The sequence below is a fragment of the Oncorhynchus nerka genome, linkage group LG27, assembly GCF_034236695.1.
Source record: "Oncorhynchus nerka isolate Pitt River linkage group LG27, Oner_Uvic_2.0, whole genome shotgun sequence".
Classification (NCBI taxonomy): Eukaryota; Metazoa; Chordata; class Actinopteri; order Salmoniformes; family Salmonidae; genus Oncorhynchus; species Oncorhynchus nerka.
In genome coordinates, this window is record NC_088422.1 from 43656651 (window position 1) to 43677031 (window position 20381).

Consider the following 20381-nt stretch of genomic DNA (forward strand, 5'->3'; position numbering starts at 1 on the left):
CAATGACCCCAAGCATACTCCCAAAGTTGTGTCAAAATGGCTTAAGGACAACAAAGTCAAGGTATTGGAGTGGCCATCACAAAGCCCTGACCTCAATCCAATAGAAAATGTGTGGGAAGAACTGAAAAAGCTGCAAAAGGCCTACAAACCTGACTCAGTTACACCAGCTCTGTCAGGAGGAATGGTCCAAAATTCACCCAACTTATTGTGGGAAGCTTGTGGAAGGCTACCCAAAACGTTTGACCCAACTTAAACAACTTAAAGGCAATGCTACCAAATGCTAATTGAGTGTATGTAAACTTCTGACCCACTGGGAATGTGATGAAAGAAATAAAAGCTGAAATCAATTATTCTCTCTACTATTATTCTAACATTTCACATTCTTAAAATAAAGAGGTGATCCTAACTGACCAAAGACAGGGATTTTTTACTAGGATTAAACGTCAGGAATTGTGAAAAACTGAGTTTAAATGTATTTGGCTAAGGTGTATGTAAACTTCCGGCTTCAACTATAGCTGATGTCATATGGTCAACCCTTTATCTAAATACTTTACAGTTAACACAGACTGTAAGTCACTCTAGATAAGAGTGTCTTCAAAATAACAAAACTTTTACTCATACATTCAGCATATGTGGCCATGCGGAAATCAAACCCACAACCCTGGTTCTACAAGCACCATTTTCCAACCCGACTGACTGAGTGACATCAATATCAGCAATATGAATAGTACTACCAACAGAATGTGTTGTGAGAGAGCTGGCTTCCTGTTCTGTAGAAAGCCATCAGACTCCCAGAGAGACTCAGGAGAGGCATCCATCCAGTGTTTGTGTGAGAGCCAGAGAAACAAACTAGTGGCTGTTAAAGTCTATGGCTCAGAGTTGAACTGAAGAAAGGGTTCTTGTCAGAACGCCTGTTAGAATGTCTGTTAAAAGGCCTATGAAATAAACCTTGTTTTAATCCGTTTTAGCCAAGGAATCCTCCAGGGTAACATCCCTTAGAGAATATCCCATGCTGGTCTAAACATCCCACTCTATATGTTTGTAACAGGTAATAACAGGGTTATGAAGGTTTAAAACAGGGTTATAACAAGGTTATGAAGGTTCACGTTCTCCTGGGCTAACTTTTCTCCACCCGTGTACAGGTTCAGACCACATCCGTGAGAAGGACGGTCTGTGGTCGGTGCTGGTGTGGCTGTCCATGATGGCTGCCAGGAAACAGGGCGTGGAGGAGATCGTCAAGGACCACTGGGCCAAGCTCGGACGCAACTACTTCTGCAGGTCACTGCAGTCGATACTCTGCTATGCAATCAATTAATGGACCACCCCCTTGATGCCTTGGTGTTGCATAAGGTGTCCCCCTCTCCTGCCCCGGATGACTCCGTTATGCACCCCCCCATTAGTCTCTTATCTCAGTCCGTCCCCCTGTCCCGTTCTAGCTCTTATTTTAGCTGCTCCCCCAGGAGAGACCGAGAGACTAGTACTGCCAGTGTTCCTCATTGTCCAAATACATAATCCTCAATATTCCCACGTAAATGTTCCTAAACCTGACACAGACTTCCCACAGGACACAGAGGGAGATGGAGGGGAAATAACCACCTCAGTCTCAACACAGACCAAACTGTTTGGGACTTTGTGTGGGCTTTACTGTGAAGACTTAGAAAATGAATGGAGTTTTATATAAGGAATTGTGCAGTGTCTTTAAATGTCAAGGCTCCAACTTGGTTTAAAGAAGCTCTACAATTCATTAAGTGTCTTAAAATGTGTTTGTCTCTATGCTTGTGGTTTCAAGGAGTGTTTGTGTGTCTTTATGCTGCGTTTGTGTATGTGGTTTGAATCCCCGAGCCGACTAGGTGAAAAATCTGTCGATGTGCCCTTGAGCAAGTTACTTAACCCTAATTGCGCCTGTAAGTCGTTCTGGATAAGAGCGTCTGCTAAAATGACTAAAACGTTAATGTAATCTGTGTGCGGGCACCTGTGTTCACACCTGTGTATGTGTGTCCCCAGGTTTGACTATGAGGGCGTGGACCCCAGAGCAGCCTTCTATCTGATGAGGGACTTGGAGGGGGTGATCACAGACAAAGCCTTCCCAAGCCAGAAGTTTGCTGTGGGGAACACCGTCTACAGCGTGGACCGGGCTGATAACTTTGAGTACGTCGACCCTGTGGACGGAACCGTGGTCCGCAACCAGGTCAGTCTACCTGCCCCATGGCTCTGAGAGGAGGGGAGGAGAAGGAAAGGAAGTTTGGTTTTCTATGAGGTCTATTTAATTGGTCACTTTATTAGTCAAAAAGTCAGCATATATTCCTCTTCCCTCTATCCTTCTCTCTTTCTATCCTCCTACTCCACCCAGAGTGCATGTGCCCAGAGTGGGGTTCCATGTTTGGGCATGGCTGTCTCTATCCCTCCTCCTCAGCCAGTAAACACACACACACATCCAGTGCTTTTCACCAGTACTGGGAGACAGAAACAGGGCAGCTAGACAGGCAGAGATACAGTAGTGGAGTGATATACAACCTCTGGTTAGGAACAGTTGGCCTACTGTTGATGTTGAACATACTTTTGAGTGGTAAACACTTCTCTCCGGTTCTTACTTCACTGGTTCCCAAATGGTGTGAAGGCCCCGCTGGTCACAGTCGAGTCCTGCGTTTTTTTTTCAGAAGCAAAGCTATTCAGCACATTAAACCATGTCTATGGCATTGGTTCTGGTGACATGTTGAGTCATGAGAAGACTCCCAAAGTTGTAGGTGGGTCACAGGGCTAAACGGTTTGGGAACAAGTGATGTGCATAAGGCAGTGATGTCACAGTGGCTAATGTTTTGGCGTGGCCTTTATTCTGATTGGTAGACTTGGTTTCGTCTGGGGCTTGTAATGTCATTGGTGGAGGCAGATATGTCTCGGCTGGGGCCTTTGTTGTGATTGGTGTAAAGACTGATGAATCGGAGTCTGTGTCAGCCATCCACACACATCTCAGTAAAGATGATGAGTGTTATAGACAGTCTACTGTTGGTGAATGTAAACACAGACACACACGCCACTGCCCCGCGCCTCCATCATATCCATGTCTGTGAAGCTTACCCTGCGGACTACCTCGTTCTGTCCTGGAATGTGTGGAAACTAGCCTGGCATCGACATTTCTCAGCCTCCAGCCCCAGCTCATAAGACACACACAGACCAACACAGACAAAATAATGACTCGTAAAATCCTGATGGCCACCCATTGGTGTCAGGAGTCTTGGTCTGGGATGTATGATGACATAAGAGATGGAAGCGTGTGTGTCTGTCTGTGTGTGTGTGTGTGTGTGCGCGCTCGCGTGTGTTTGTGTGTGTTTAGCTGTACGTTTGTGTATGTGTGTGTTTGCAGTCAGTCACAGTCCCAATCGGGCCTGTGACAGTAGCAGGATCAAACCTGGGCCATCCTTCACTGTCACCGTGAGCTCAGTGCTCCACAGAGGCACAGCAATTACAGCTAGTAAGTCAGTCAATCAAAAGTGTGACATTCCTCCCCTCCCCCTCCCCCCTCCCCCGGTAAACCCTGCTCCCCCTTGTCCATATTATTACATGATACATTCCACATAGACACAGGGTTGTGTCAGCTGTTGTCTCTCCCCTCTGCCTGTCTGCTTGTGAGAGGGAGGGCGGTGTCAGCTGTCCAACACATACATGTGTACACACACATACATACACACACAAGCATATTTACACACACACACACACACACACACACACACACGCCGGAGTATACATACATTCTTAAAACAGAGACACAAGCTCACAAATGTTCACACATACAGAGATACTGTACACATGCTGTGCACATACAAACAAACACATGCGCACACACACTTAGACTGGCTGTGATGACATGTCGAGGGAAGAGAGGCTTTACAGAGCTATGAGTGGGTTGTCTCTGTAGCCTGCTACTGAATTCTTACCACATAGACAGATTACACACATACTATTGTACATTGACCCTCTCTCTCCTGACACAAACAAACAACTACATGTACACAAACACAGATAGGGTTGCACTGTAGGTAAGCATACACACAGCCGGGTCAATTCTTACCTTTACTCATGTGACTACAGCGGCATCTAGTGGATGTCATTTGATACTGCATTAAACAGCACTGACTGTCCTCTGTCTCAATGCCTCTGGTCAGTCTGTCTACCTGTCTCAAAGCCTCTGGTCAGTCTGTCTACCTGTCTCAATGCCTCTGGTCAGTCTGTCTACCTGTCTCAATGCCTCTGGTCAGTCTGTCTACCTGTCTCAATGTCTCTGGTCTGTCTGTCTACCTGTCTCAATGCCTCTGGTCAGTCTGTCTACCTGTCTCAATGTCTCTGGTCTGTCTGTCTACCTGTCTCAATGCCTCTGGTCAGTCTGTCTACCTGTCTCAATGCCGATGGTCTGTCTGTCTTCCTGTCTCACTGTCTCTGGTTTGTCTGTCTACCTGTCTCAATGCCTCTGGTCAGTCTGTCTACCTGTCTCAATGCCTCTGGTCAGTCTGTCTACCTGTCTCACTGCCGATGTTCTGTCTGTCTTCCTGTCTCACTGTCTCTGGTCTGTCTGTCTACCTGTCTCACTGTCTCTGGTCTGTCTGTCTACCTGTCTCACTGCCTCTGGTCTGTCTGTCTACCTGTCTCAATGCCTCTGGTCAGTCTGTCTACCTGTCTCACTGCCGATGGTCTGTCTGTCTTCCTGTCTCACTGTCTCTGGTCTGTCTGTCTACCTGTCTCAATGCCGATGGTCTGTCTGTCTTCCTGTCTCACTGTCTCTGGTTTGTCTGTCTACCTGTCTCAATGCCTCTGGTCAGTCTGTCTACCTGTCTCAATGCCTCTGGTCAGTCTGTCTACCTGTCTCACTGCCGATGGTCTGTCTGTCTACCTGTCTCACTGTCTCTGGTCTGTCTGTCTACCTGTCTCACTGCCTCTGGTCTGTCTGTCTACCTGTCTCAATGCCTCTGGTCAGTCTGTCTACCTGTCTCACTGCCGATGGTCTGTCTGTCTTCCTGTCTCACTGTCTCTGGTCTGTCTGTCTACCTGTCTCACTGCCTCTGGTCTGTCTGTCTACCTGTCTCACTGCCTCTGGTGTGTCTATTTACAGGGTCTGCGGATCATCTTCACTGATGCATCCCGTCTGGTCTTCCGTCTGAGTGGAAGTGGGGGAGGGGCCGGGGCCACAGTCCGGATCTATGCAGAGAGCTTAGAGAGAGACCCCGAGAGACAAAACAGAGAAACTCAGGTAGGGAGTTTACACTGGAATCCATTATGATAGGTACTATAACATTACAGTATGTGTGTGTGTGTGTTGTTTGTTTCCGACAACTCAGCAATGGCAATAAGAGGGTCTTTCTGTTTCTTTCTGTATTTACAAGCTTACAGGCCCATGAACTAGGGAGAGGATCTAGAGTCTTAGAAAAAAGGTGCTAAGTAGAACCATATAGGATTCTTTGATTTGTTCCAATAGGGGAACCCTTTTTGCAGAGGGTTTTTAGCTAGAACCTTCTATGTAGGGTTCTTCATAGAACCACCTGTAAATTGTTCTACCTAGAACCCTCTCTTTAAAACTGCAACATTGCCTCTGCACCCCATGACAAAATGTGTCAAGTTGCAGGAAATAATCTTTAAAACTGCTCAATGTTTTTTCCACCAATGAGACGGGTGTGAACAGTCTCAGTCTCATGTACAGTGCTTGTGCCCATAGAAATAGACGTGGCGCATGCACACCGGAATATTCCCCAATGCTGCAAGTGGGACCTAAATGAAAACGTTTGGGAACCCCTGCTCTAACACAGTGTTGTTAGGAAACTCCTGGTTTACAGGCCACATCAGGGGCCTCGTTTAAAAAAATATATATCTTAGATGTATACTTGAACTTAGTCGTAAGATCATTTCCGACAGTGTGCTTACGTTCGATTCATTAAAGATACTGAGCATAAAAAACCTTGCTTACGCAGGTTCTTAGAAGCCCATTTGTAATTTACACACCAGTGATCTATAAATCTCAAATGAACTTACAATTGACGGCACCTGAACGTGCCTTACAATCAGCGATTTTCCCTTATAGAATGCTAGCACAAATGAGGGTTTAGTCAGGAATAGCCATGGACCAAAAGAGACAAGGAAACTTTTTGGAAGACGAGATCACGGAGATGGTAGGGGAGATTGAAGACAGGCAGCACGTATTATTCGGTGGACTAAATAGTGGGTTGACAAACAAAGCCAAAACAGGTAGCTTGGGAGTGTGTTGCCGCGGCAGTGAACGAAGTGGGGCAGCAAGACAGAACTGTGGTTGATGTGAAAAAGAAATGGTCTGACCTTTAACTGCAAGGGATAAAAAGAATAGCCGTACCTAACCAGCAGGAAAATCACTGACGTCAAGTCTAGACTATGTGTAGAGATAAGATCATTTCCACGTCAAAGTAAGGTTTTTATCAATAACTACTTGAATGTGGTTTTCTGCGCAAGTTATACTTAAGATCAAAATTGATCGTAAGTCCGTTTTATAAACGAGGCCCCTGGCCTGCAAGTCACATAATGACGGCGGGCAAAATTATGTGTAATTCCTATTGGAATCCAGCAAGAGCGAGGATATCCAACAATTTGAACTTCTAATCAACTGCAATCTGCATTCAGAATTTGATTAATGTGACTACCTAAATCATCTAAACTGGAACAACCATCTCAGTAACGGGTGCAATAAATCCAAATACTAACATATTGGATTAGTTTAGGACAATGCATGTTATTTATCTTTGTGTAGAATAGGATTAATCAACCAATCAACATACATGCAAAAACACATATATTAAAACAAACAATTATGAAAATCAACCTGCATTAGAGCATGCTGGGAAATATGATAATGATGGGCTTGGTTTTTATAGTTTGACTCTAAACACAGTAAAAATTACACAATCACACTCAAATCTGGTTGTTAACACCAACACTGGGATTCTTTTTAACTCCTTTATCAACACTGGAAATATTACACAAAAACAAACACTAGGTAAAACTGGCCAATTTGCCACAAATGTCAGTAAGACTGTCCATGATTGAGTCTTTGAATGTAGAGATGGAGATAAACCTGTCTAGTTTGAGTGTTTTTTGCAGCTCATTCCAGTCACTAGCTGCAGCGAACTGAAAAGAGGATCGACCCAGGGATGTGTGTGCTTTGGGGACCTTTAACAGAATATAACTGGCAGAACTGTTGTTGTATGTGGAGGATGAGGGTTGCAGTAGATATCTCAGATAGGGGGGAGTGAGGCCTAATAATGTTTTATAAATAAGCATCAACCTTTGTCAGAGAAAGCTTGTTGGACACTAAGAAAACTTTGTTGTAGAGCATTTAACACAAAATCCAGGGAGGGGCGAGCTGAGTATAAGACTGTATCATCTGCATATGAATGGATGAGAGAGCTTCCTACTACCTGAGCTATGTTGATGATGTAAATTGAGAAGAGCGTGGGGCCTAGGATCGAGCCTTGGGGTAATCCCTTGGTGACATGTAGTCAGAGAGGTAGTTAGCAAACCAGACCAAAGACCCCTCAGAGACACCAATACTCCATCTTGTCCCCTTGTCTTCCAAAGAATCATTCTTGTCTTCCAAACAATCATCAAAGAACACTTTAAAAAAAACATTATTCCGCTCTGGGTAGAACTCTTTGCCTGACCAAGAACATGTGTCTTCCAAAAGGATTGTTCAAATGAAAACGGTTCTTGGAAGAACCCTTACTGTCCGCAAAGAACACTTTTGGAAAAGTGTATGGAACATTGTAATTTTCTTTTTATCTAATTACTCAATTTTTTTTTTTACCACAAGGACAATGGCATTGTCAACAATAGGGGCATGGTTCACAATGGTCACAAGAAGATGTCTTGATTGCGTACATCTTCACACCCCAGAGTTAATAATACTTGGTGGAAGCTCATTGGCAGTGAACAGGATGTGGCCACCACAATACTTGAAAATACAGAGGATAAACAACCTTGAAAAGAATGAAGCCTGTGTTCAAATATCTACTCCAAATCATCCATTATGTGTGCAACAAGGCGGTTAAGTAATAATGCAAGAAAACACGGCAAAGAAATTAACTTTTTTGCCCAAATTAAAAACTGCAGGCTTGGGTCAAATCCAATACAACACAGAGTAAAATCCTCTGTATTTTCAAGTATTGTGGTGGCAGCGTCATGTTATTGGTATTCTTGTCACCACCAGGGACTGGTGAGTTTGTCCGGATCACAATGAACATGAAAGGAGGACAATCCACAAATTCTAATGCCCCAAAAAATACAAGTGACAAAAAGTCAAACCAGAATGGCTTTCCAAGAGGTGTTGAGTATTCCAGAGTGGTCCAGTTTCAGTCCCGACTTAAAATTGCTTGAAAATCAGAGACAAGGTTTGAATATTGCTGTCCATCAATGATTCCCAACCAAATTTACTGAGCTTGAGCAATTCTGACAAAAACAATGGATCAATGTTGTCCTAAGAGTTGTGCAAAGATAGTAGAATCATGTTCCAGATGTTTCACAGCTGTAATTGCTGCCAAAGGTGCTTCCACTAAGTATTAAACGGTCCAATGCAATCCGTCCCACCAAAACAGGCTGACATTTCAGACGGTCTTTTCAAACAGCTCTTACTCTAAAAAGGCATTATCATAATTTTTTACAATTTCACAGTATTATTCCAACTTCATAGTGTGGAACTATATATAAAACATTTTTGACTGCACTGGGCCTTTTACTCTGGGGTGTAAAGACATACACAGTCAAGACATCTTAGTTTCTTTATTTTGTATTCATTTGGAAAATGTTCTATCATTTTATGTCATTTTGAAAACGTGGAGTAGATTGTGTTGATTGTATTCCAGTTTTATATGTAATTTTAAGGCAGAAAATGTGAAGACTGTGAAAGGGGTCTGTAGACTTTCACTAGTGACTGTAGGCGAGTCCTCCCTTACTAAACAAACCCAATCTGTCACATACTTAACCTATAAAGAATTGCCATACTGTATATTCAGTGTGTATATAGTTGATGTTTATGGTGTCTGGTTGGACAGTTATCTGTAAGACTGGAGGGCTTTTGGTTTTATGCTCAGGCTGTCGTTGTCATTTGTTTTTGGTGGTTTACAGTATAACCCTGATTTCTGAAGGTGGTTTTAGATGCTTGATTAAGTTTGTACAGTACAGCTATATGTAGTTCACTACTCCCCAACACTGGATTCTTAGTGGAACCAATGTGGGTAGTGTAGAAGGCTCCGGGGTTAGGGTTAAGGACAATGACAATGCAATCAGGCTTATAATCTACCACTACTACTGATTACCTTCAATGCCTTTTACACAGGGACGTAAGGGATTAACATATTCTCAGTCACTGTCCCTTGGCCGTCCTGCGTTTTGAGTATGCTGTAACTATGTTGCTAGTATACCAATACCACACTCACATTGTACACTTATTGGAACATGAGCAGTGTTAGTGCATCCTTTCAAGGTCTCTATGGGCATTCTAATGGGCATTAGAAAATAAAGCCTGAAGTAGTGGCAGTAATGGGTGTATTGTGTGAAGTGTGTATGAAGCAGTGTGTGCTGTCTGTATCCCAGGCGGTGCTTGGTCCCCCCATTGTCAGTATTAGTGCAATGTGTGAAGTGCGTATAAAGCTGTGTGTGTGTTCTGTGTCCCAGGCGGTGCTGGGTCCCCTCATTGCCATCGCCCTGAAGATCTCTGACATCCACGAGAGGACAGGACGCCGCAGCCCCACCGTCATCACCTGAGCTCTGCTCCACCGCACACACACACGCACGCACGCACGCACACACACACACACACACACACACACACACACACACACACACACAGTGCCCCCCCCCACAAAACACACACGCATCTCTGAGGCCACCACGTCCTGCTTGTTGTCACACCTGGGGCCAATAGCAAGCAAGCGCTATTCACTCTCTATTTATATCAACATTTTAAATATTATTTGGTCTGCAAAGAAAAGAAGCAAGCTGTGTATTTCAGCAGTTGAAAAGACACAAATTGTTAATATCATGCCTCTGTTTTGAAAGTTTTGTGTTCTGGATGTGTGAAATTACAGCCACAAAGCCTGTGTCTTTATCTATCTATGTGTGTGTGTGTGTGTATTTGTTTGCCTTATCATTCATTATAAAGGCGACTGACGGAATTAAAGGCAGAAGTCCAGTTGTTTATACAACATGTTTTCTTACGATATATTTTTTAACATAGTATAATTTTAAGCAGCGTTTCACCTTTCAGGAAGTTTCTGCCACATGCATGCATGCGTGCACACACACACACACACACACACACACACACACACACATTCTTCCAAGTATGTTTGTCTTTAGCCACGAGTAAATCGCACATACAGAAAAATGATATATTGGAATATATTCCAATAAAATATAAATATATTTAAATATATGTGGGAAATGTATTTATCAAATACATAAATAAATAAAATATATGTACATGTATATTTGTAAAATACACACTCACCTCACAACCTTCTCCGTCCTTAGCACTAGGTTACCAGAGTGGTGTTTTGCAATGCTAAGTTGGATCAACTGGAGTTGTAGTTGAAAATAAATTCTACAGCAATTGAGGTATAGCCTACCTGCCACTTATGAAACATAGTAAAAATAAATGAGGTGTTATTTCGGAAACTTAAAACACTTGAAAGTAATTTTTTTAATACATTAAAATATGTTTCCCGAGCTGTCAATCACAATTTGAAACGTTCCCGATCCCCATCCACAGCCCCACCTCCAATTGAAGGAGCAGACTTTACAATTTTGAATTTTCTTCTGAAGAAGGAGAAGAGCTGTTGTCACCGCCAAAAAGCTTTTGGTCATTTTATTATCCATTCATAACATCTAATTAAAATATGTTTTTAACCTGATGGGTGACGAAGGAAGAAGATCATTTATTCAACTGGAAGCAAGAGTTTTCAACGAACTTGCTAACTAACACAGCTAGCTACCTACCTAGCTAGCTCCTTCTTTAGCTTGCCACGAACATGCAGTGTGACTGGTAAGAATTGTTTTGAAAATTAAAGTTCAGTAGAGTTAATGTCATGTATTAGATATCATTTCATTGCCAAAACTATTATTAAAATGTTCTTGGCTAGCCAAGCAACGTGTTGCTTGCTAGCTAGCTAACTTAGCTAGGTTTAGTGAGGGGGATATTTCTGATAGAACTGGCTAGCTGGATTATTTATAGCAACAACAAAAAATATATTTGTACCTCCTGCAGTGGATCCTTCTGGTCTGGAGCACAGTTGCCTATGGATAGAGCCCATCCAATGTAAGTAGTCTTTTGTATCATTTAGTTAGCTAGTTCCCAATTAAATAAAAATGTGTTCACAAACATTAACCCCTTGTTTATTTTTTATCTTGTGTGGAATTGTTTCACTGACTCCATTATCCACAAGGATATCAACTTGTCAGTCAGCAATGAACACTGGAGGTGAGGGAATCTACATTATAAGTATCAATTTGATGCTAATGAACATAAACCCCTAATTCCTCATCTTGTGTCCAATGTTTTCACTGACTCTGTCTTTGCGTTATTCACAGGGTAACTGTCAACATGTGACTCTGAAAATGGACATTGGAGGTGAAGGAATCTACATTGGAAAACTGATTGAATGAATGTTGTTTCCATGTCATTTCAACAAAAAATGTAATGTGATGATGTTGAACAAATGTGGGAAACTGATTGGATTTGCAAAAAGTTTATCAATGTAGGGTAATTTCAAGTTTTAACCTAAATGTTGAACTTTTGTTGATTTCACGGTGAATTAGCGTTAGTTGACAACTCAGCCAAATGTAAAATCAAAACTAGATGTGGAAATTATGTCTGTACCCAGTGGGAATTTGAGCGCAAAGAAATAAATATATATATTGTCACACCCTCATCTGTTTCACCTGTCTTTGTGTTTGTCTCCCTGTTTCTAATAAATCATCTGAGGACTGTACAATCCGCCTCCCGTGTCTGGATCAGGGTCATGTCCTGATTTGTGATATATACAGTACCAGTCAAAAGTTTGTACACACCTACTCATTCACAGGTTTTTCTTTATTTCAAAGTAGCCATCCTTTGCCTTGAAGACAGCTTTGCACACTAAGCATTCGCTCAATCAGCTTCATGTGTTTTCTAATACCTTTTTATGTCACGCCCTGGCCATAGAGAGGCTTTTTATTCTCTATTTTGGTTAGGCCAGGGTGTGACTAGTTGAATGGTTGAAAAATATACAGTACCAGTCAAAAGTTTGGACACAAATTTATTTGTACTATTTCCTACATTGTAGAATAATATTGAAGACGTCAATCAAAACCATGAAATAACACATATGGAATCATGTGGTAACCAAAAAAGTGTTAAAACAAATCAAAATGCATTTGAGATTCTTCAAAGTAGCCACCCTTGCCTTGATGACAGCTTTGCACACTCTTGGCATTCTCTCAACCAACTTCACCTGGAATGCTTTTCCAACAGTCTTGGAGATCCCACATATGCTGAGCACTTGTTGGCTGCTTTTCCTTCACTCTGCGGACCAACTCATCCCAAACCCTCTCAATTGGGTTGAGGTCGGGTGATTGTGGAGGTCATCTGATGCAGCACTCCATCACTCTCCTTGGTAAAATCGCACTTACACAGACTCAAGGTGTGTTTGGGGTCATTGTCCTGTTGAAAAACAAATGATAGTCCCACTGCAGAATGATGTTGTAGCCATACTGCTTAAGTGTGCCTTGAATTCTAAATAAATCCCAGACAGTGTCACCAGTAAAGCACCCCAACACCATCACACCTTCTCCATGCTTCATGGTTGGAACCACACATGCAAAGATCATCCATCCACCTACTCTGCCTCTCACAAAGACACGGTGGTTGGATCCAAAAATCTCACATTTGGACTCATCAGACCAAAGGACAGATTTCCACCAGTCTAATGTCCTTTGCTTGTGTTTCTTGGCCCAACGAAGTCTCTTATTTTTTGGTGTCCTTTAGTAGTGGTTTCTTTGCAGCAATTTGACCATGAAGGCCTGATTCACGCAGTTGAACAGTTAATGTTGAGATGTGTCTTCTACTTGAACTCTGAAGCATTTATTTGGGCTGCAATCTGAGGTACAATTAATTGCCGATTTCTGAGGCTGGTAACTCGAATGAACGTATCCTCTGCAGCAGAGGTAACTCTGGGTCTTCCTTTCCTGTGTTGGGCCTCATGAGAGCCAGTTTTATCATAGTGCTAGATGGTTTTTGATTAAACATTCAAAGTTCTTGAAATGTTCCGGATTGACTGACCTTCGTGTCTTAAAGTAATGATGGACTGTCGTTTCTCTTTGCTGATTTGAGCTGTTTTTGTTTTAGTATGGACTTGGTCTTTGCCAAATAGGGCTATCTTCTGGATACCCCCCACCTTGTCAGAACACAACTGATTGGCACAAACACATTAAGAAGGAAAGAAATTCCACAAATTAACTTTTACAAGAAACACTAACACTAAGAAGCATAATGCATTTTGGTTATAAAGGGCTTCATCACAAACTCAAAGACGGGGTGTTTTGCATTACATCAGTGTTTCTTAATCCTCGCCCTGAGGACCAAAAGGCATACACACACATGATTACACTAATCAAAGGTTTGATGAGTTTATTATTGGAATCAGGTTTGTAGTGCTAGGGACAAAAACACAAATGTGCACCCCTTGGATCCCCAGGACCAGGATTAAGAAACACTGCATTATATTAATGCATTAATAGGTGTTTACACAGACTATAAAGTAGCTATGAGCTCTTGTGAATACTTACAAAACATCAATGTGCATTTCAGCACATTGCATGCATGAGTAGTCGCTAGGTTTTCCTGTGCCTCTTATCTCACCTTTCCCTGAAGCGCTAACGAGCCCCAGTCCGTCCTGCTCTAACCCCTTAGTCTTTCACTGTTTGTGAATCAACACATGCAAGTGAAAGATTATGAATGGCTAGCATTTCCTCATGTGATATTGTGAATGGCTGCTTTCCTGCCCTCCTGAACACACTGATGAAAAGGCCCTTTTATCAGTGGTTGTAGTGACGCTCAGGTAGAGATACAGGCTTTTGTAATACCTGCTCTTATCAGTGACACGTTCATCTTCTACATGGCCTTACCTTGCTGAGCTCATGCTGGAGCTAACCAATGCTACGGTATCGCAGAATACCTCTCCATCCTCTATGGCGATATTAACTCAATGTATATTTCCAATGCATCAATACTGTATCCCCAAGGTTTTACTCAACCCTGATTGGTTCAGTTTAGTTTACACAAGCAGTTGGGAATAATAACCAAACCAATTCAATCATGTGACTTGTGTCCAATGTGATGAAGTAATACAGTGCATTCGGGAAAGTATTCAGACTACTTTACTTTTTCCACATTTTCTTACGTAAAAGCCTTATTCTAAATTGATTCAATTGTTTTTTTCCTATTCAATCTAAACATAATTTCCAAGACGGCGTATCTTTTTATATATTTTTTCTTCGCATATCTTTTTTTATTTTTTCTTAACCTCAACTTCAACATACTCTCCTGCAATCCGCCTCACCCAATGTGGTATGGATCTGCTATTTTCTTTACTTTTGAACCAGAAACCCCAATAGAAGCTAGCCAGCTAACTAGCTACTAGCTAGTAGTCAGCTAGCGGTCATCAGCTAACCTTTAGCCCGGACAACTCTTGCCAGTCTGCACAGCGGGATTCAAACCAGAGCAAATTGGTCTTATTTTTCTCCAAATCTCCAGATTCCTACCGCAAGCTCTGAACCTTTTCACCTGGATCATCGCAGCTAACTAGCTGCTATCCGAGTGGCCACTCCTGGCTAACGTCTCTGTCCCGAAGCGAGAACCAATTAGCCTGGAGCTAGCCTTTGCTAGGCCCATCTCCTATCTAGCCACTCTTTGGACTACAATACCTATTTTGCCAATTGGTCTGGACCCCTTTTACTGCCGACAAGGAGCCCCGCCGATCCATCACGACTGGACTACTGACGTAATCTGCCCGAGGGTGGTTTTCAACTGGCTCCTCCGTTGCGACGTCCCCTGAATGCCCATCTGCTAGCCTGCTAGCCGCAGTCCGCTAGCTGTCTAGAGCATATCGGACTGTTAGCTGAAGAGGCCCATCGGACAAATTCTTTGGCCACTATACCTATTTTGCCAATAGGCCTGGACCCTTTTACCACACGGAGCCCTGCTGATCCATCACGACTGGTCTGCCGACGTAACAGCACGAGGGGGCTACAATAGACTTCTTCTGTCGCGACGTCCATCTAAGGCCCTTCTGCTAGCTTGCTAGCCCCGGCCCGCTAGCTGTCTGAATCGCCGTGACTCCAGCCTGCCGGGATACTCACTGGACCCCTATGATCACTCGGATACGCATGTCTCTCCCTAATGTCAATATGCCTTGTCCATTGCTGTTTTGGTTAGTGATTATTGCCTTATTTCACTGTAGAGCCTCTGGCCCTGCTCAATACGCTAACTAACCCTTTATTACGCTTAGCTAACCCTTTATTTCCACCTCCCACACATGCAGTGACCTCACCTGGTTTAAGTGATGTTACTAGAGACAATATCTCTCTCATCGTCACTCAATGCATAGGTTTACCTCCACTGTATTCACATCCTACCATACTGCCAAGTTAACAAACAGATCACCGACCATTTTGAATCCCACCGTACCTTCTCCGCTATGCAATCTGGTTTCCGAGCTGGTCATGGGTGCACCTCAGCCACGCTCAAGGTCCTAAACAATATCATAACCGCCATCGATAAGAGACAATACTGTGCAGCTTTATTCATCGACCTGGCCAAGGCTTTCGACTCTGTCAATCACCACATTCTTATCGGCAGACTCAACAGCCTTGGTTTCTCAAATGACTACATCGCCTGGTTCACCAACTACTTCTCGGACAGAGTTCAGTGTGTCAAATCGTAGGGCCTCTTGTCCGGACCTCTGGCAGTCTCTATGGGGGTGCCACAATTCTTCTCTCTGTATACATCAATGATGTCGCTCTTGCTGCTGGTGATTCTCTGATCCACCTCTACGCAGATGACGCTATTCTGTATACTTCTGGCCCTTCTTTGGACACTGTGTTAACTAACCTCCAGACGAGCTTCAATGCCATACAACTCTCCTTCCATGGCCTCCAATTGCTCTTAAATGCAAGTACAACTAAATGCATGCTCTTCAACCGATCGCTGCCCACACCTGCCCGCCCGTCTCTGGATGGTTCTGACTTAGAATATGTGGACAACTACAAATACCTAGGTGTCTGGTTAGACTGTAAACTCTCCTTCCAGACTCACATTAAGCATCTCCAATCCAAAATTAAATCTAGAATCGGCATCCTATTTCGCAACAAAGCATCCTTCACTCATGCTCCCAAACATACCCTTGTAAAACTGACTATCCTACTGATCCTCGACTTCGGCGATGTCATTTACAAAACAGCCTCCAACACTCTACTCAGCAAATTGGATGCAGTCTATCACAGTGCCATCTGTTTTGTCACCAAAGCCCCATATACTACCCACCACTGCGACCTGTATGCTCTCGTTGGCTGGCCCTCGCTTCATATTCGTCGCCAAACTCACTGGCTCCAGGTCATCTATAAGTATTTTCTAGGTAAAGCCCTGCCTTATCTCAGCTCACTGGTCACCATAGCAGCACCCACCCATAGCACGCGCTCCAGCAGGTATATTTCACTGGTCACCCCCAAAGCCAATTCCTACTTTGGCCGCCTTTCCTTCCAGTTCTCTGCTGCCAATGACTTGAACAAACTGCAAAAATCACTGAAGCTGGAGACTCATAGCTGAGTCAGAGCAGCTAAGTAGATCACTGCACCTGTACATAGCCTGTCTGTAAATAGCCCATCCAACTACCTCATCCCCATACTGTTATTATTATTATTTTTTGCTTCTTTGCACCCCAGTATCTCTACTTTCACACTCATCTTCTGCACATCTATCACTCCAGTGTTTAATTGTTATATTGTAATTATTTAGCCACTATGGCGAAATATTTATTGCCTTACCCCCTTATCCTACCTCATTTGCACACACTGTATATAGACGTTTTCTATTGTATTATTGACTGTATGTTTGTTTATTCCATGTGTAACTCTGTGTTGTTGTTTGTGTCGCACTGCTTTGCTTTATCTTGGCCAGGTCACATTTGTAAATGGGAACTTGTTCTCAACTAGCCTACCTGGTTAAATAAAGGTGAAATAAAAAATATATATATTTTTTAAAACACACAATACCCCATAATGACAAAGCAAAAACAGGGTTTTAAAATCTTAGAACATTAACCTTTTTTTTTTATATATCACATTTACATAAGTATTCAGACCCTTACAAATGTGAAAAAAAAGTCAAGGGGTCTGAATACTTTCCGAAGGTACTGTAGGTGTTCAAGGCACCTTGGTCAGGAGAACTCAATGTCCAGACTGATAGATAAGGCTAATGAATAAGGGCCTTATAAAAGAAACAGTGAACTGGAAATGCACTGTAGGATATTACTGGCCTCGCTGTAAGACAATGGAATGAATCTTACAGAATATAATTTCATGGCTTGTGTTTATTGCTGTTTTAAACATTCCTAATTAGTAATTAATCATACATCAGATGAATAATATCATTTGTCCACCTGCAATGGTATATTCCAACATTCCCTTACAGTGGCAAACTCCTCTCACCAATCATGGCCCTATGGCCTAGCCCGAGCCTTCAACAGGCCATGTTGTCCTACCCCTCAAATGCATCATAATAAATATCCATTTCAAATCTTAATCCTTTTGACTTCAGCCTATTGGTTGAAATGAGATAGTTTTGACCTGTTTGTCTGTCGCTAGTGATTAGTGGTCCGTAAAAGAAGCTGATAATGAGTGTCTCTATCAGCGGCAGACTGTTTATCTCTAATGAACTGTTCCAAGAGCTTACTGACCATTTGAGACAGAGGCATGAAGATTGTCTTATTAACCTGCGTTTTGCAGAAATACACAAGACAGTAGACCCTAACCCTAGCTTCATGTCCAAGCCATAGTTCAACTCTAACCCTAGCCATAACCCTAGCTTCATGTCCAAGCCATAGTTCAACTCTAACCCTAGCCATAACCCTAACTTTAACCCTAACTTCATGTCCAAGCCATAGTTCAACTCTAACCCTAGCCATAACCCTAACTTTAACCCTAACTTCATGTCCAAGCCATAGTTCAACTCTAACCCTAGCCATAACCCTAACTTTAACCCTAGCTTCATGTCCAAGCCATAGTTCAACTCTAACCCTAGCCATAACCCTAACTTTAACCCTAGCTTCATGTCCAAGCCATAGTTCAACTCTAACCCTAGCCATAATCCTAACTTTAACCCTAGCTTCATGTCCAAGCCATAGTTCAACTCTAACCCTAGCCATAATCCTAACTTTAACCCTAGCTTCATGTCCAAGCCATAGTTCAACTCTAACCCTAGACATAATCCTAACTTGAACCCTAGCTTCATGTCCAAGCCATAGTTCAACTCTAACCCTAGACATAATCCTAACTTTAACCCTAGCTTCATGTCCAAGCCATAGTTCATCTCTAACCCTAGACATAACCCTAGCTTTATGGCTACACTCTGACTCATTCCTAACCCTAAACCACAACTTTAACCCTTATGTTCAACCCTGGCTCAACCCTAACCCTAGCCATCACCCTATCCCTAACCCCTCTAAACAGAACTCCCTTCACTATGAATCCTCAATCGAACCACTGGTTGTAACCAGCGTGAAAATGAAAACAAGAAGCTAATCAAACATCCAAGGACACACAATCACTAAACAACTTTGGTGTGAGCTCAGAGACAGTCTTTGGGGGTTGATGTAGGGCTTATAACTGAGTTATAATTATAGATGTATGAAGATCCATCAGGCAAGCCAGTCCCATTAGTGTTGGGGACATGGACAGAACTGAAGGACTGCTCGTTAATCAGCTGGACCCTGATGAAGACCTGCCCTTCCTTCCTCCTAACGTCATTAATACACATCACACACTCACAGCAATATGGACCATTACACTACTCATCTGTTATAGTGTCATACACACATCATGCCACGGCAGGACAACGCAAGCACAGAGCACACACTATATTGATGAAAGTGTACATGGATGTCACGTAGAGGCAGTCACATACAATACACATGTGCACAAACACAAGCTTGCAAAATATACACACGCACCCGCACGCACACACACACACATTTTAAATACCTTATTTGAATCTGCAAATCACGTTACATCGTAAAGGATTCAAACATTTCAAAGGTCATTGATGCTAGGAAACTTAAGGAAACAAAAGTACATTCTCCTCTTCACAGCTAGGCTGGCCATAACGGCTGAAAGAGAGCAGTAGCTTCTCCTCCACACAGCTAGGCTGGCCATAACGGCTGAAAGAGAGCAGTAGCTTCTCCTCCTCACAGCTAGGCTGGCCATAACGGCTGAAAGAGAGCAGTAGCTTCTCCTCCACACAGCTAGGCTGGCCATAACGGCTGAAAGAGAGCAGTAGCTTCTCCTCCACACAGCTAGGCTGGCCATAACGGCTGAAAGAGAGCAGTACATTCTCCTCTTCACAGCTAGGCTGGCCATAACGGCTGAAAGAGAGCAGTACATTCTCCTCCACACAGCTAGGCTGGCCATAACGGCTGAAAGAGAGCAGTACATTCTCCTCCACACAGCTAGGCTGGCCATAACGGCTGAAAGAGAGCAGTAGCTTCTCCTCCTCACAGCTAGGCTGGCCATAACGGCTGAAAGAGAGCAGTAGCTTCTCCTCCACACAGCTAGGCTGGCCATAACGGCTGAAAGAGAGCAGTAGCTTGTCCTCCACACAGCTAGGCTGGCCATAACGGCTGAAAGAGAGCAGTAGCTTCTCCTCCACACAGCTAGGTTACCCATAACGGCTGAAAGAGAGCAGTAGCTTCTCCTCCACACAGCTAGGCTGGCCATAACGGCTAAAAGAGAGCAGTAGCTTCTCCTCCACACAGCTAGGTTACCCATAACGGCTGAAACAGAGTTGTTTTGCTCTACTCTTAAGCAGGCCTGCAATCTGAAGGCCACATACCGTAAGCCTATGTACGTGTCCCAGACTGACAAATATCAATGCCACCAACTTGCATCTATATCCCAGGCCGACTAGGTGTGATATGAGGGGCTTGTCCGATTAGGCCTGCTCCTTGTAACTATCAAATGAGCACCCCACTTCCCTCCACAACAACAATATCTGGTTTATTCGGCATACAAGAAAACATGTTATCATGAACATCAAACCAGCCTCTTCTGATAAGAGAATGTTTGTGTAT

At 43.1% G+C, this 20381-nt stretch overlaps 1 protein-coding gene across 1 annotated transcript in view; it reads left to right on the forward strand.

The window, feature by feature from the left end:
• The window catches only part of pgm5 (phosphoglucomutase 5), a 52017-nt gene extending 41526 nt beyond the window's left edge, over nucleotides 1-10491 (forward strand). The window contains exons 8-11 of the mRNA XM_029638304.2: nucleotides 1143-1278; nucleotides 2005-2188; nucleotides 5102-5239; nucleotides 9679-10491. Coding sequence (XP_029494164.2) covers nucleotides 1143-1278; nucleotides 2005-2188; nucleotides 5102-5239; nucleotides 9679-9768 — 548 coding nt within the window. The 3' untranslated portion in view covers nucleotides 9769-10491. The remainder of the gene's footprint in view (nucleotides 1-1142; nucleotides 1279-2004; nucleotides 2189-5101; nucleotides 5240-9678) is intronic.
• The last annotated feature ends 9890 nt before the right edge of the window (nucleotides 10492-20381 follow it).